At 38.0% G+C, this 17,705-nt stretch overlaps 1 protein-coding gene across 12 annotated transcripts in view; it reads right to left on the bottom strand.

The window, feature by feature from the left end:
• Positions 1 to 5,248: 5,248 nt before the first annotated feature.
• lig (ubiquitin-associated protein-like lingerer) overlaps positions 5,249 to 17,705 on the bottom strand; it is a 46,066-nt gene continuing 33,609 nt past the window's right edge. For 9 of the 12 annotated variants that reach the window (XM_087349664.1, XM_087349660.1, XM_087349655.1 and 6 more), the window contains 6 exons: positions 15,367 to 15,522; positions 12,409 to 12,549; positions 10,966 to 11,223; positions 7,737 to 7,907; positions 6,421 to 6,450; positions 5,249 to 6,330 (listed from right to left, as the gene is read on the bottom strand). In XM_087349664.1, the coding sequence (XP_087205790.1) occupies positions 6,229 to 6,330; positions 6,421 to 6,450; positions 7,737 to 7,907; positions 10,966 to 11,223; positions 12,409 to 12,549; positions 15,367 to 15,522 (858 nt within the window). In that variant the 3' untranslated portion in view covers positions 5,249 to 6,228. The remainder of the gene's footprint in view (positions 6,331 to 6,420; positions 6,451 to 7,736; positions 7,908 to 10,965; positions 11,224 to 12,408; positions 12,550 to 15,366; positions 15,523 to 17,705) is intronic. The other 3 variants (XM_022075459.2, XM_022075457.2, XM_087349661.1) reach the window with 2 other exon arrangements.

Here is a 17,705-nt window from a genome sequence, read left to right as displayed (position 1 = left end):
CCGTGACCATCAAGGTAAGTACCTCGCGATATTCGATCTTGGAACCTCCCACAAGCAGAGATGCGTAGAATCAACGGCTTAGCTTCGATACTTAGCAAAAGCGACAGGCAAACGAAAACTTCGGTTTCGAAATAACAGGATTAGGAACAAAATGGACGTCCACACATGAGATTTGTGCACACCCGAGTTAACCCCTAGACAAAGTAGGATTGTAAAACTGGGAGTGGGGGCCAAAACTGAATTAAAAGGGGAATGCGTTAAAAACAGAATATAATAAAATTCTAAAACAGCAAGAGAAAAATAAATGAAAGGAATAAATGAGAGTTCGCTTTGGCGGCTTTAAAATATAGTGCCAACAATACTTGGTATCGTATACAAAGTAAAATTCTAAAATTCTGATGCAAAATTTCTTAAAGTGCGTTTTTTGAAAGCTTAGAACAATAAAAATGTTCATCCACCATCGTATTACACTTGTTATCATGTAAACTAAGTCTGTAATTATAAATGCAGAGTTTTTATTCATGTTAATGAACAATATTCTTTTTCGGATTTTAATTGCTACACGGGAAGGGGGCAAGGCCACAGAGTTCGCCTTGGGCATCAAACACTCTCTCGTGAAAACCGATCGTCAGCTCAGGCAGTAGCCACGACCTGTCATTATGCGTTCACTTTATGAACTTCGCGCAAGACGGCAGCAGGAAGTTGGACAACGCTTTCGATGGCACAAACCTCTATTAAAGTTTTTGTGAAACGCATGACACGTGAATTCAATTTCTACTTTCTCTCAAGCGAGTACTTTATATGCAAATGCATTTACGTGCTTTACACAAATGCGGGCTTTAAAACGAATCAAAGTCAATTTCTCATTAAACTGCCCTCGATTTTGACACTACACATTCAAGACTACAGAATGAGTCAAAAGTATGTTTACAAACTTTGTGTGCGTGTTCCAGGATCAAAAATTAGAAACAAAATGTTTCTATGAACAAATGTTTCATTTTCGAAATAATAGCCAAAAATAATTTTCAATGAATTGACTTTACATCAAAGTGAATCCAGCTTCCAGCAAATATTTTCAATTAACGTTTCGGCAGGAATTGTTGACGACGAGCTCATTGGTCCACACATGCTTCGATCGCGTCTAAGAGGACCTTCATATCGGCGATTCTTAAGAAGACACTTGTCACGTCTCCTTGAAGATGTGCCACTGAATACAAGAAGACAAATGTGGTTTATGCACGACAGAGCCCCAGCTGACTTCTCCCATCGCGTCAGATATCATCTCAATGAAAAGTACCCTCAGCGATGGATTGGGCGTGGTGGCCCAGTAGCATGGCCACCGAGGTCACCGGACCTGACTCCATCGGACTTTTATCTGTGGGGTCCCTTGAAGTCCGTCGCTTATGCAACATAAACATTGAAGACGACCCGTGGGAACGTTTACTGAATGCGTGCCAGATGATTCGAGGAAACCCTGGAGTGTACGAACGAATTCGTCAGTCGTGTGTACGTCGTGCTCGTACATGTGTGGAGAATGGAGGAACAACCTTTGAGAATCTGTTATAAATAAACATCCCTGTCCTTATATTTGGCAATAAAGGCGTACATTGAAACTTATTTTTGGTTATTATTTTGAAAGTTTGCGACCACATGTTCATAGGAACATTTTTTTTCTCATGTTTTTGATCCAGGAACACGCACACGAAGTTTGTAAACATACTTATGTCTCACCCTGTGAGAATAACACAAGAACGCCACCGCCTAAGATAGTAACCTTAACCTTACTTACGTAAAACACAGTAAAAAGGTTGATTTGTACGTGTACTGAATCCCAGTGGCATTTCTTACGTGGCCTGAAATTTTAGGTTGCGTGCGAGAATCACTGCTCCTGAAGTGACACTCGATCACGCACAGCCTCTTACTTGGATCTTTCCTGTCTGCGATGCTAATCTTGCCACAGCAAAATTTCATAGTCAGGTCGTTTTACAAAATGGGCCTCTAATGTGGGTTGCAGTGCCTGTCTTAACGTTTCATTTCGGAAACTAAAAAGAATTCAATTAAATTTGGTGTTGTGAGTGAACACTAAAAGTTGGCGAGAGAATTTTAATTTTGGCTCGTATCTGTCAAATATGACTCAGACTTTGCATAAATAAATCTGCCGATTTCCTCAACAAGAGCTCATCCTTCAAAAGATCTGCACATGATATATACACCTAGAAAGATATGGAAAGTTGAAGATTTCCTTCGTCCTGAAATGAAGATGAAATAGAAATTGTACTCGAAACAAGACAGTTTTCTGAAAGGTAAATATTTAATAGAACAGAATACAAAATGTTACCCCATACAGCTTTGCAGTGGACTAATGTTTATTGGCGTCACTGTTAAACCATGAACTGAGTTCCTTCGCTGATGCGTTTTTGCAACGTGCATTCAGGGGTATTACATGCGTCTTGTCCGGCGAAATAAACTTAAAAGTTTTGAAAATTTAAAAACTACGTCCTCTAAATTTTCGAAATTTGTAAACACCCACAATTTCATATTTTTCAAAATTTAAAAATTCAAGAATAAATAATTTCATAATTCCCATAAACGTTCGACACCCCAACATTTAAAATTCGAATTTAAACATCTATCTCAACTTATATTTCCTTAACCGAAACTTAACATAACCGAAACTAATGTTTCCTAACTTGTTCTAACCTAACCTGTCCCAACAAAATCAATCTTAACATACATAATGCAATCACGGAAAACATTCAAAGAACGCATAACAGTAGTCGCCAATGGAAATAATTGTAAACAAACAAATTCTCACAAGGGCATAGAGATACTGGTGACCTTTGGGTTCAGTGTTCTACCAAGTCTAACACATTCATCAGAGTAAGTCGTTTGACAAGATGGAGGATCCACTGGCAGTTGCACAGTGGAAGACGAGAGAGCCACCGCGTCGCTGCCGATTCCCTAATGATAATGTGGCATGGTGTCCACAAGTTGGTGCGTACTGTCTCGAAGAGGTTTACTGCATCCATCAGACATTTTGAAGACGCAGTGGTGCACAAACCTCAATGGGAAGGACATGAAGTGTGATTATGCAGCTGTCATCTCAACCTGTATTTCAAGCGAGTTCTGATCACTTCTGAATGACCTTCCTATCCAATGTAGTGCATCCCAAAATCTGTATTTTTTCCTATTTACCACATTTAAAAACTGGCACTTTGCAGCTCAACTCACCACCATGTGCAAGTGGCACCAACGTCAACAATCTTCTTACTCTTAACAGAAAGCAGCTTGCTTGTTTGCACCTGTTTTGTCAGCGGATAGCATAACTTGTGGGCTTTTATGCAAATTTTAAACAATGAAGATGGTATCACCCCAGATTTTAGAGGTTTTCCTGTTCCTCATGAAGAGAAAACTGTGAATTGCAGATAAAGCACACCTAAACATGTAAGTTTTATTATTCTGTCCAAATTAAAATTCTTCTTAGTAAAGATCAAAAACTCACAAAATCCTAAAATCCAAAAAGCCTTTAGTTCCAGGCTTTCTGAATAAGAGGTCTGGTATCGTACATGTACACAAAAATAAACAATATGATTCAGTTTCAAAGCTGGTACTAGGACCACCCAACCTATGTAACGGTTACCACCCAGGGTTCTTTCCTTGGAAATAAGGCATGGAACTTAGTTAAGCACCAACATCATCATAAGCAAAGAACACCTAATGGGGAGAATGTTTGTCGTCTTTTCTTTCAGCCACAGAGTGTACCGCAATCTATCAGATGCCATATGAACTATTCATAGCATCACTTATCAGTGATCATGAGAACTGATGATTATTAACACCTTAAGTCGGCTAAGCGCACATATGAAAGGTTAACATCCGTCCGATGCGGAGTGTGCGCGTATGTTCACTTCAGAAAAAATACTGTTTCTTAGTGGGCTAAGCTCATATATGCGCACTATTTCTGTTATGCCTCAATCGAGTGTTCTGCCACCTAGCGACATTTTTTTAACTCAGTGGTGCTGCCCCAAGAAGTTGTATGTGCGCTTAGACCGAGATTTGGATGGCAGGGGTGACATAGACAACCATGCAAGACAGAACAGTAGTTTTTGGCGTAATGATTTTCTCCAAACTAATTTGATGAAAATGAAAATTATTTCTTGAATTATGTGAACAGTAGGTACTGCAAGACGTTAAAAAGAATTTATCGTGAATTACTTCACTACATCCAATAGATAATAGCAGCGGAAAACAAATGATAACTGTTTAAAAAATGTGGTGAAATTTAGTAAAATATCTACAAAAATTAAACAACATGAAAATTTTGATTTCCATGCCTAATAAATATGTACTGTCCATAACATATATAAAAAATTCACCATTATTTTTAATACAATAAAAAATCCCACATGGTTATGCAATGGCATAAATTTTGCCCCCACTAAGAGGTTAAGGACGATCTGAACCTCAAATATGTGACACGAGAGGATCACCTCCATAGTGATATTATTATCCATGATCCTCTGCACTGAAGTCACTGCCAAAAGAGCATGTTACAATCTATCAGAAGCCTGATATCACTTCCTGTGTGTCATAAAGAATACCTTTCCAATTTTGTTACGTTTACGTTACTTTCCTCACATAAACACCAAACTAAAATTTGAAGACGACTGTCTTCTGGGATCTAGCGCTGTGTGGTCTCAAACTCAAATTTCACACCTTCTTCCAAAACCCAGTCTCTCCCTCTATCAGCAAGATATGTACATTTTCTCCTCTACCTCTGAATATAGTTACCAAAGTGCTCGCTGCAACTGTCTTTGTCTTCCACATGTTCCCATTCACAGTTTTCTGTAACACCAGCTCTTCTTACTATAGTCTATTCATATGCAGGGTACAGTACCTCAGTACGCAAAATGCCCAAGACATCCACTTCGTTGAAAATTATATTCCAGCTATTCAAACAAATTCCACTGATTTATTGTTAACATCATTCATTAGTACTGCCAGATGCACTTCCGGCTTTAAAAAAAATGGTATCCGACATACCAGGAGTTCAATTTCATTTGCATCACAGGAACTATGCACATGGAACACAAGAAAAAACAAAAACATTCACTTTTGATCGCTGTCCTAGAACAAATTCTTGCATTAAACTTGTAAGTTTCTAAAACTCACATTCTCATATCACTACTAAGTTTTAAATTACAGTCACTGAGGCATTTTTCACTTGCACCAAAAAATAACTACAAAATAATATTAATATTTATTTACTTATGCATAACCAGTGATAGCAAATTATTCTTGCATACTACAAAATTCAATAGAAAATACAGAAGGAAAAATAGTACACATTATATTGTCTCATTTCAAGAAATTCATTGTTGATCGCACTTACAAAATAATACTACGCTACACATATAATACACAGTTTGAGATATAATTCTCAAAGTACATTAAGAACCACACTACAAGTCCAATCAAACTCGAACATACAACGTGGGTGCAAAAAGCCGAGAAGGCAAATACAAAACTCTATATGTTCAAGTTTAAAGAGAGAGAGAGAGAGAGAGACAGACAGACAGAGAGAATAAACAGAACTACAGCCTTTTGAAAACAAATAAATCTTATGATCAAGAAATTAAATTTCTTCTACACGTTTTCTACAGGCTTCATGGTATAGGTGGATATATATCATTAAGTAATGCAAACAAAGATATGTAACATTATTTCAATTCCATTTAATTCTTCAATGATCAAAACATTCTATACAAGAGAAGGGATGATATTACTACATAGTCCCTCAATATTGCATGGCGTTCTTCTACACACTTTACTTGAAGCTAACACAAAATACCACAGCACACAAATGAATGTGGCAGAGGGTTACCGGAAAAGTAATTCCTTGTAACCAACAGAATGACAACACAAACAGCTATGAAGTAGAGTGTGACCTACAAAAGTTTAATCCATCAAGAGTTTACATTTATTGCGAGCTCTACTTCCGAATGATGTTGGGTTCCCTTTAGTTTGGATATAGTTTGTGTAAATAATACATTGCAGATTAAAATATTTTCAAAGATAAAAGATCTTGGTATGCACAAAAATATTTAATCATCAATGTTTTGATTTACACAAATTATGAAACACCTTGCACTGTTTTATGGTATCATTCACAAAGCACCTGCAAATATAACCCTGCCCCTCCCCACCTACCCAACCTGCCTTCTCTGCTCAATTGGGGGTCCAGTAAGAGGGACTATAACCCTGCTTGGCACCCGACTTATTTGGCTGAGCTGACGATTGGGAGCGCTGGTTTGAGCTACTGCCAGATTCCTGAACACAAAACAGAACAAAATTAACAAACTGTTATGAGGTGCATTCACAGAATTCAAGATGGCATCAAGAACAATGTACGTGACTTACCGAACGTCTTCCAGGGTTTCTCATCTCCATCTAAAAACGGAAGAGAGAATAAGATTTATAGTAACTCAAAGACAATGTTCAGCCTGCAACATGTAAATCAACTTGCCAAAAACGTAAACAAGTGTTATACAATGTAAGGACATTTCTAAACACTGCCCACTGTCTGGAATGATAATCGTGTCTACGATTTTGGACTCCGTCAATGTCTTCTGACAATGAACTAGAATGAAGAGGAAGTTCCTATTTAGTGTGGCCCATTAAACCATTCATGTCTAACAGTAAGCCCCCCCCCCCCCCCCCCAGCTACACCATCACCAGGGGTCTTGTTCACTTGTACTACCTGCACTGACCCTGCAATTTAAACAGATACTGAAGATTTCTGTCTTCTGGGTTGTTGCGCTGCGTAGTCTGGTCGATGTTTACCAACGTTTCAGAGGTCATACTGCCTCCGTCATCAGGGCGATGAATATGCCAATTGGGTGAGTGTGGCTAGGTTTATAGGAGCCAGACCGTGGATGGAGGGCAGGCAGACGATGGAAAATATCCAAGAAAATTTTTATTCAAATGACTCACCATCGTCATGAACTTTTAGATTTTTTTTAGAAAATATGTAACTGGTGAACATTTCGGTAGGCTCTCACAAGAATGTTACCTTGTATTGCTTGAAGACAGCCATCTTTAGACTCACCGCAATGAAAACCTCAAATCCTACATTTAATTACTTGGTTTGGAGAAGCTGAAAGATTTCTTTATTTCAAAATAGTGAACAGGAACTTTAGGTTAAGTGGCAAATGTTTTCAGCTCAGGTCAACCCTAAGTATGAAAACACAGGCAGCTGCACGTACTTACCGTCGTATCACGTATGTTTCTGAAGACACTGTTCCTACTGGACTGAAGAGGAAATTCAAAGATATCACATGTTTGACATTTCTCATACGCTAAAATTTGGAGCATGTAAGCTACTCACAGTTGGAATGTGGAATGTGCCCTTCCTTCTCCTAGTCTACAGAAATGCAGAGAGTGTGGGTTAAAGGGTAACTTTACTGACAACCATCTATAAAAAAGCTTTAGAAGCAAAACTGTGAGTACAGTCAGCACGAAAACCTATGGAAAAAGTTTCGGCTACTTAGGAGCCTCTCATTATGAGAAGGATGATGGAAACGAGCCCTTATTTTATGCAACATCAATATGCAGACATAAAGATGCAGCAGAAGATAGTCAAAGGGTTAATTCTGGTCAATTCTTACAAAAACAGAACTGATCCTATTATATACAACAGCATCTGTACAATCTCAGCTTAAATATGGTAATATTACCTGATGCAGCGGTTGATGGATGAGGGGGGTAGAGTGGTGTTGTTGTGGCGCCATGGCAGGAATAAACAGATGTGGGGCATAAGCACCACTGGGCCCCATCGGTGTGCTCTGGCTGCCTGGTAAGTTGAATGGGGGTGGTGTCCCTGAATGGAAACCCTGCTTCTCATACGACTGAAAATCAAATCCAGAACACTTCCAGTAAGTAACAGCTGAGAAAACAAGGAAAACTTACAATTAATTCATGTATCTCAGATAACTGTAAATGTGTGATTAGTGCTCTAGGCATAAGTTGATATAATTGCGTCATATTGTGAATTAAAATTTAATTATTCGTGTTTTTTCCCCCGTCTAATCACAATTGTATATAAATAAAATTTATACGTAAGATATTAAAATATCATTTACATATCCACGCTCTTCCTCGGTATGTTCATTTTTACTTTTTACCTTCCATTATTTATTTATTTATTTTTACCTTATTTTTAACTTATTACATTTTGTCTTCAATACTCGTTCTTTCAAGTTCAGTAATATTTAAAAATATTTTAAATTATTTACGTTACAGGCCAATATTGAACCACTATCACTTCAAAATATACCCTCACTCCAATGAATTTGGCAGTAAACATCATCAGAAGTTACACAACAACAGTAATTAAGTTTTAGTTTATAAGATTATAATTTTTAACTTTTAACTTTACACCTGAAGATGGTTCAATGTAACCGAAACATGTAGTAAAAAAATGTACCAAATATGTAAATGATATTTTAATATCTTATGTATAATTTTATTTATATACAATTGTGATTAGACGGAAAAAAACAAAACACGAATGCTCTAGGCAGTATGTATTGCACAAGCAGATTATTTTCGTAGTCATACAAGGCAGTGTCGCGCAACCTTTCAACACACTCGGCATACTTATTATTGTCGAAGAGTTATGGTGACACACCTACCCCATTCTGTATATTGTGGGGATGGGGGAGATGGTTTATGGCATTGATTGGCCGCAACAACTTCTTACAAATCGGCCTCAACCGAAAAATGTTCTATTTGATGTTCATAATTATCCATCTTTATTATGCATATGGAATATTTTTATGGAATATGAGACCGTCATTTACAAACAGTAGATGTGAGTAGAGAAAATATTAGATTAAAAAAAAACACTAGACACCAATAATTATCTAATTATAAAAATCTATAATCCATTTAAAAGTGTAGGTACGTGTGTTTTCCTGCAAAGTGGATGTGTTACTTTCCAATTCCATTCTTGTCTGCCCGACCTTAATGAAGAAAATGAAAACTGAGACAGAGCAGAAAATAAAACAATTATTTATCTCATTATGGTTATAATTATAACACGAGGTGAAAATTTCGCGGCACACCCAGATGGCCTCCGCGGCATACCAGTTGCGCATCACTCATATAATGGATGAATGGGAAGGAGGGTCACAACAAAAGAAGGTTGTTTATACAAGTGTGGTAGGAAACAGTTGTTGCACTATGATCCTTCGACCACTTGCTCGTAGCCTGTGTATGGTGACACATGTCAGCAATGGCAAACACCCAAAAATAAGAAATTCTGATTTACTGCCAGCCCTGCTTTAACACTAAAGGTGGCGACTGACTTGTAACATTTGCCTGTAATGTAATGTGTTACAAATCGAGCATTACACAAGTGAAGACAGCGAACGGAGCCGCTCGATGCGAGCCGCTCACGCTCGCGGGCGCTCCATCGTGTTGTCGGTTTTTTCGCGAATCCCTTTGAGTGTTACATTACAAGTCAGTCAGTCAGTCTAGCGGCGTCGTAACGAGCATTCACGAGTTCTTTAGATAACAGTAGCGTATTAAATGAAACAAAGATAACACAACCTCCACGTCCGACATATTGAATGAAATGAATGGAGCACACACGAGCACAGTCGAGCCGAGCGTTCAAAACGAGCATTCGATGCGCCTCACCAGTTGTGGTGTAATGTAACATGCTCGCCGCGAATGTTACATTACGAGTAAATGTTACAAGTCAGTCGCCACCTTAATACTAGTGATAAACAAAGTGTGGCATTCTAATGGGGTACGAATGTATCTGATGGTTGGTACACAATCCAAAAGAAACTTTGTAGTGTCAAAACACATTCATATTATGTAAATGCTTGCTTGTAAATCAAACTCATTATTACTACTGGAAAAGACATGCAGGACTGTTGTGATGTTTATGCAATGAATGACTGGAATTATTTGTTAAAAATTATATGATCAGTTACGCCTAGCTTATTATATAAGGATAGCATTCCATTGTTTTGCTATCTCAATATAAAACTAAAACACACATTTATTAAACATAGGATGCACAAAATAAAGTCTCTTCTCTCAACTTTATTATCTGTGCATTGCAGTTTGCATACAGTCCATCTGACCATCTCACAGGAGCATATTGCTACACCATTGCCACCAGAGATAAAGTTCGGCCAGCAGCCCTACAGGTACAAATCCCCTTTTCCCATACAGTAAAGGTTAACAACAATCTCATCTTCACGCGGCACATCTTTTGAACAAACGAGAGCCTCCGGTAACTGACTCATGGAATCATTTTAGAAAACAAGTCATGGCACAGCAGCAGTGAAAAGGAAATTTCACTACCATGCTTTCACACAGGAAGTTCAGTTCTTGAAATCTGTAATTTTCATTAGATTCTTGTGTACTGTATTTAGTCGTGCATAACGTGCAGCTTTTTCAAATATATTTATCCATTCTTAAAATTTGGGTGCAGGTAATAAACAAATCAGTGCGTGTCACCAACAAACCAACAAATATGCCATCATCGACTGACTTAAAATATGAGTCGACCTGGGTCAGTCTCATTACAAAATACCACCTGTAACAATAAAAGCTAACTCACCTGCCCAATTTTCAGACCTCTCAAGCCTATATTTTATTTATTTTGAAGCATGTTATACATACTTCAAAATAAATAAAATATAAGAATACCTGAATATTTTATTCATAGCTTTCAAAACAAAAAATTAATGGTGTATGTTATACACTACTAAATATGGTATTATCAGAACAGCTGAATCAACTTGAAATCAACCAATGCCACGTCGAATACATGGCGAAAATCGTGAGACCTTCGTTGTGTTAAAATGTTAGTTGAGAAGACCTCACTAATATTATAGTTCACATCATACAGACACATTTTACTGCAAAACGGAAATAAGTACTCACATTCACCTTGCCCAGAGTAACATGGGATTTTCCATACATGGTTGCACTGAGATCAGTTGCAGAAGAACCAGCTGTGCCAGCATTTGCCCCCACTCCAGCCTTGCTCTGAGACTGGCTATTTGACACATAGCCAGTTTTGCCATAGTCTTGGTTCTGCACGAGACCATCGTAACCCGAACCGTACCCAGATCCATAGCTTCCAGGCTTTGGATACTGAGTAGTACTTGTGCTGCCATGAGTGTTCGTAGCTGGTGGCATCTGAAAAACACGTTGAAAAGGCATTCTTTTAAGTAATTTACAGGAAGTACTACAACCTTTATAGGATAGCATTTTGTGTACCCCAGCTCTGGCATGGTGGCATTCATGTGACAGCCAACCTAGTCTCTCTGCTGCACTGAATTTGTAAGAATCGAGGCTCGACACATACATACGTACCCAGAAATTAAAAGTTTCTGTGTCAATACACTGATTATTACCTCCTGAAACATTTAATCTGTATTACGAAAACACAACATTACAATGTAGCAGGCAGTTGGTCCTCTCACTTCACGTTCAGGTCATCCAAAGTCAGAATATGAACATTATAACTATTCTGAGGTTCCTGGGGTTTTCTTTCTGATTTCTCTCAGTTATGTATGATCTGACGCTTTTACAGTGACTAAGTATAATGAATTCTTCTCAGGCTACCAGCTGTGTAAGGTGGCTTACTGAAGAAAACAGCACAAAGATGGTTCTCAAAACATTGGTGTTTTCTTTAATAAACCAACTTACACGGCTGGTAGCCCAAGAAGAATTCATTATATTTCTCAGTTACTTTGAGAAAATGCCAATACTACAGATGCTTTACAAGAATGTAAACTGAAATGTAAGTACATATATTTATTTTCACAGTCTATACACAAACTTATTTAAAATGATGTTAAAATATTACAACATTTATAGTATAAAGTACATCATCATTTTAAATAAGTTTGAGTATAGACTGTGAAAATAAATATATGTATTTGATTCAACACAAACATGACGCACTTAAGATACAAATTGAAAGGTAAGTGTAAGTAAGGTAACACTTTACTTTTCAAGTAGCCCCATAAAAAATTCACAAGCCGAGACTGAGTAAACAGGCTGGCCAGGAAATGTTGCCATGGTGGGAAACTGTTCTGTGTTAAAACAGTCCCTAACCCTTTGCGGTCCTATGTCAGAGTGAGTACGCCACTGAAAAGTCAGAGTTCTGGTCTGATGTTGGACTGAGTCCGCCACGTGTTTTACAAATTTTATACATGATGATCTAGAGTCAAACTGAGGCTTAGATTCACTACAAAAAAAAAAAACAACTGAATAAAGCACACGCATATAAAACAAAAGGGAGATGGAAATGAATTGTATACATAAAATGCAGTATATTTTATAGTAATGCAAGTACGACTAAAATGAGCATTTTACCGGATAGATTGCAGGGGTTCCATACTGGAAACTGCCTGGCATCATCCCTCCACCATAGAAGTACGCATAACCTGGTGGCAATGGTGTAGGATTCAACATTGGCTGTTGATGCGCCTGAGTGGCACTCTGTAAATGATAAAGCTACATGAAAAAAATGGTATATTAAAATCAGTAATAAGTAACACCTGATACACCAAAACAACACCACATTTCTTTTCTTAGCAACAAGAAGTATTGCATTAATACTACTACCATTGAGGAAGCTGCATCTGTATTCAGGGATTAAAAACTAGTAACCTAACCTAACAAAATCATGAAACACTGAGATAGGAAGGCAAATCTAAGTTCTAAAAGTACATTAATTAATCAACACCATGAACAGAGTCCCTCAGAAACTGATACACATCCCCAGCTGGCAACAAAATTTATAAGCTTTTATGGAACCCAAAGGCTCATTAAAATGTTCACAAGAGCCCATCACTGCTCTCTATTCTGACGGATTAATTTAGTCCAACTTTTCTCCTCGCTCAAGCCAAAATAGTTTTCCTGTTGGACCCCAGGGCCAAGAAACCCCTACTGTCACTATTTTTGCATTGTCGTTATCTTTAACAATACTTATTCAGAAATGACAAATTACCATCGCATATGCTGAAATATAAATTTTATTTAAATATCCACAAACTACCACAGAGTTGTATACTATTTTAAATTTGCTCCTGCAACAGCTTGTATCTGTCACAAATTTTACCTGGAAAACTTTTGCAAATTATTTGAACTCCACTCCTCAGCTTGTATCTGATACAATAACGATTTGCACCAGTAGATCGCAAATCATATGCTTTTGAAGTCAATGGCTTTAGTGAGAGCGCTGAGCAGAATGTTCTTTTACCAGTGACGAAATATCAACTATTTTTGTTGCTGCAAAAGGAAGGGTTGGTTGTAACACATCCTCAGATAACGCATACCGACACGTGGCATTTGTATGTAAAGCAGCAGATGAGATGAGAATCAAAATTATTTTTTCAAAGAAAATAAATGGGTTTGTACTAGTAACAATTTAACAAATACTTTCGCAGGCCGGATTACAAGTGGTTGCAGGCCGCCAGTTAGACCACCCTGATCTATTCTACACTCGCATCCTATTTCTTTAGGATCCATTTTATTATCCACTAATCTACACCTATATAAAAAGTTAACCAACAAAATAAACAGCAACATTTTTAAGAAATTCATGTTATACAGCAGTAAATCATGAAATTCTTAAACTGTGTGGTGCAGAGCTAGAGAATGCTTATTTATTCCTGCCTGTCACTTTCATACATTCAGTTCATAGTCCATTCTCTAAAACTAGTTTCAGTCTAATGTGGCCATGATCATGTTCAAATATGTGCTTGAAGTCACTGCACTGGGACAATAATTTTGTCCATTCTCCATTCGCCACAAATAATGACAAAATTATAGGTTATAATGTTTTAAAATTATTTAAATGCTTTTTTATCTGTAGTCAATATAACGTTAAATACAGGAGTAGTTTTAGATCATAACGACAGTAGCTATTCCATCGTTTTTGACAGAACAAGTGCTTCTGAGCATCATGTAAATATACACATGAAAAAATGTTATTTCAATATTTTCACAAAATGTGTCTGACTATTTTCTGTAATCATAAAATTATGTCCGGCAATGCACTTAGATGCTACTGCTATTCTGAATCAACTGTGGCCCACTGGCAAGACATTAGTATCCCCAGTGGTCGCTACCAAATTGATAACCATGACAAAGCGGATCAACAACGCTGACAATAAACTGCAGCCTCATAAAAACCTGCAGTCACTAACTGGACACAATGTGTTGCCGAAACCTAGATTATACATACCATTTTACCACCACACAATGCACACAATATATTTCTTCCATACTGTCACACCATGTAGAAGCCATGTTCTTCCATGATTCACCCATAACACTTCCAAAGTATGAATTCTGGCAATTATTAAACTAGCATAAATATATTTTGTTTGTGAACCATGTACAGAATGTCAGTTGTTTCCGTACTACAGAATACAAGCAAATTTAATTAAAATCACTGCGCTACAAAGGCAGCAAAAATTTATATGCTTTTTTATTCCGGGGATAATTTTTATTTTTTCACATATTTAACTATCTGTAGCAAGTATTCACTATAACAACATATTTTTCAATCACTGTAAACACTTCTAAAACAGCTGTCCACCTACACACTATGTAGGCGCTGCAGGGGGGAGAAGGAGGTGGTGGTATAGCACCTACTCATTCTTTACCTCAGCACAAAATAGGGGTGATAATCAGCGTCACACCCCAGCCTCACTAAACCCCTGATACGCATTGAATAGGACGCTGAGTGGGCCCCAGAGGCTTATGGACAGAGGTTACAGTAAAAATTCTTTGCCCACCAGGGATTGAACCCTGGTCATTCAGTACACACATTCATATCCTAATTCCTCTAAGATCAGTTTTAATATTGTCCTCCCATCTATGCCTAGGTCTCCCAAGCGGTCACTGCTTCAGGTTTTCCTATGAAAATCGCATGTCTATTTCTCATCTCTTGTGATACACAAAGAACAGCCTGAGGCAATGCAATTCATAAACAAATAAATCAGTGCCATGGCAAAAGACGGATGTCAGAAACCAATCGCCAGAGAACACGCAAATCACTTTTGTGTCTATACTGATGTTGCTGGTTGGCTTGAGACGGTTATATTCTGTAGTTGGCGCAGTAGTTTTTCGCCGGTGGAATTTTCAAGGGGAAGGCTAGGAGCGAGTCACTTGAGTGATAGTATAATGCTGACTGCACCGAGGAGCTTATCGGACTGAACGCCCAAACAAAAGAAATACACTGACCTTGCCACACAGACTAGGCCCATCCGCCAGCTCCGCTGGCTTCTCCACCGGCCAAAAACTACTGAAATGGACTCTTACCTGCTGTGAAAGAGTAGAAGGAACTGGTGAAGCATTGTTGTCTGCCCTTGTAAAACGGCCATCAGACATGGAATATGCTACACTAGCCAAGCCTCCTTCTCTTCCTGTGGCTAAGCTTGTTGGAGCCTGGAAACCCATGTCAAAATACCCTGTTGCCTGTAATGGAGAAAGTACATTTGATAAATAAAGGAAGGTTCCTTAATTTAATACAGTACAACATATTAAGTATGGCATTTAAATAAATGGAATGATGTCCCCAAAAGCTAACACTGAGTGAGAGAGGTCACCTTTAAAGTAATCACCTTCTGACTTACAAACAGACACACACACATTCCCAATATCGCCATCGATGGATAAAGTGCCAAAGATAATTTTCTAGAACTTAAATGAATATTCTTATATTCCCCATGTCTTCATGCAACTCAGAAGTATATCTGTTAAAGGAAATGTTTAGTTTTGGAAACGTGAAAAGTCACGAGGTTGAGTGGGACATGCACAATGGATGTTCCAACAATAGTATTCATTTTCTGGCCAAAGATCTCTTTACTGAAGTGGAATGAAACAGCAAATGTTCATGATGCAAACTCCACTTGTATGACTGAAAATTTAGACTTCCAAATACTTGTTCCAAAATACCAGATTCTCCTAATAATCCTGTTGAAAGAACTAGGAAAATGTATTTTCCCCTCATTTTTGCACGCCACTAAGACTTCAAGAGATATCACCTTCTTCATGTTTGAAACTTCGGTCAAAATCAGTCTCACAGGTACTGAGTTTGCAAGTACGTCCAGTTTTCCAATTTTGTGAACAGAAAATTTACGATAATTTCTCGCCATGCAGAAACAGTTTCCAAATTTGCTTCAGTTCTTCAACTTGTCATTCAGCAGCAATTTTCATCATTTGTAATGTCTTTCCTTCCATAAAAGATGTTCCAAAAATAAGGCATTTATTACCACAGAGGTACAACTGCTTACATACCAACTGCTGAATCACTTGTCCCATGTGAAACCATTGCACTGCAGTCCCTTGCAAATAAATCCTATCCCTATCAAGTGCCTGTAACTGGGTCACTACCACTGCAATATCATCAACATTAATCATCGTCTACAAACCACTGAGCCCAATAAATGCCATCTGAGGGTCACAATGAGCTTAAAGTCTAATGGTATGTAGGATTTGAGGTTTTCATGGTACCGAGTCTGAAGATGGCTGTCTCGAGTCTAATGGTACCAGTCAGAACAGTGTGCAGGAAAATGCAATATCTCCCATCTACATAGGTAGAACCACCGTTGAATTTAACAGGCTGTGTGTGATGTTTTATCATCTTGCAACATGATCACTCTATCTTTTATCTTTTGCAATAAGCTCCTTGCATGTTGCTCTCTGCATGCATAAAATAATTCACACTTTTCTCCCCTATATTTGTTCTAACTCTCTGGTGTCAGTACCAATCTGCTTTGGATGTCACGTAAACACGCACAGATCTACCGTACTCTTTTCGATGTTCAAATGAGCATTTGCACCCCCTCGACGATTACCAATAAAATGCTTCCAATCATGTGCCATGCCTGTTTGTACCTACTTTTGGAATAACCTCCATACCTTGAAATTTCTTAACCGACACAAGAACCTGTGTTTAGTCAAGATTGCCTCGCCAAAAACTATCTGTAACATTTTATGTCAGTTGCACATTTTTAATCTGACCAAACATTTAATACTGATTCTCTGTTCTAACAATTTGTCATCCATTTCTCTAACGAACAAACAAACCCAAACATAAATGCATGGACAAAACAAAGCAAATCATTATGACTGACAAAAAACAGACGAATCAAGAAGCCACACTCCAACTCGCCAGTGGGGCCAGTTACTGGACAGAAACACTAGTCCAGTTGTCAGACTACATACACACCGACTTCAGAAAGGTGCAAAACATTACATTGACAATGTTGTTTTCTGGGTTACGATGCCATGTGGACTTGGAGGCAGATAAAATAAGACTGTTTCATATGAGACTTCAGGTCATGTAGTCTTATAGATATAGCCCAATATTTCAGGGAAGCTTATTGCCTCCATCGTCAGGGCAATAAAACATATTTTGCATGTAAACCAAAAACATTATCTTAGACAGCAAACTATGAAGAGTACTTCATAGTTTGCTGTCTAAGGTAATGGGAAACATCAATATCTATCACACTACATGGCACAACAACGCAGAAGACAGTGAACTTCATACTGTCTCCAAATGTTTCTTCAAAACATCAGCATCCAGCAACAAGTCCACATAGCGTCAAAATCCAGAAGAATAACAACGACATCTTCACATCTGTGAGAAAGTC

Source organism: Zootermopsis nevadensis, unplaced genomic scaffold (genome assembly GCF_977971745.1).
Source record: "Zootermopsis nevadensis isolate Lab colony 2312 unplaced genomic scaffold, Znev_1.0 Znev_ptg000016l, whole genome shotgun sequence".
NCBI classification, from domain to species: domain Eukaryota; kingdom Metazoa; phylum Arthropoda; class Insecta; order Blattodea; family Termopsidae; genus Zootermopsis; species Zootermopsis nevadensis.
Note: the sequence above shows the minus strand (reverse complement) of the source record. Positions and strands in the feature narration are given on the sequence as shown.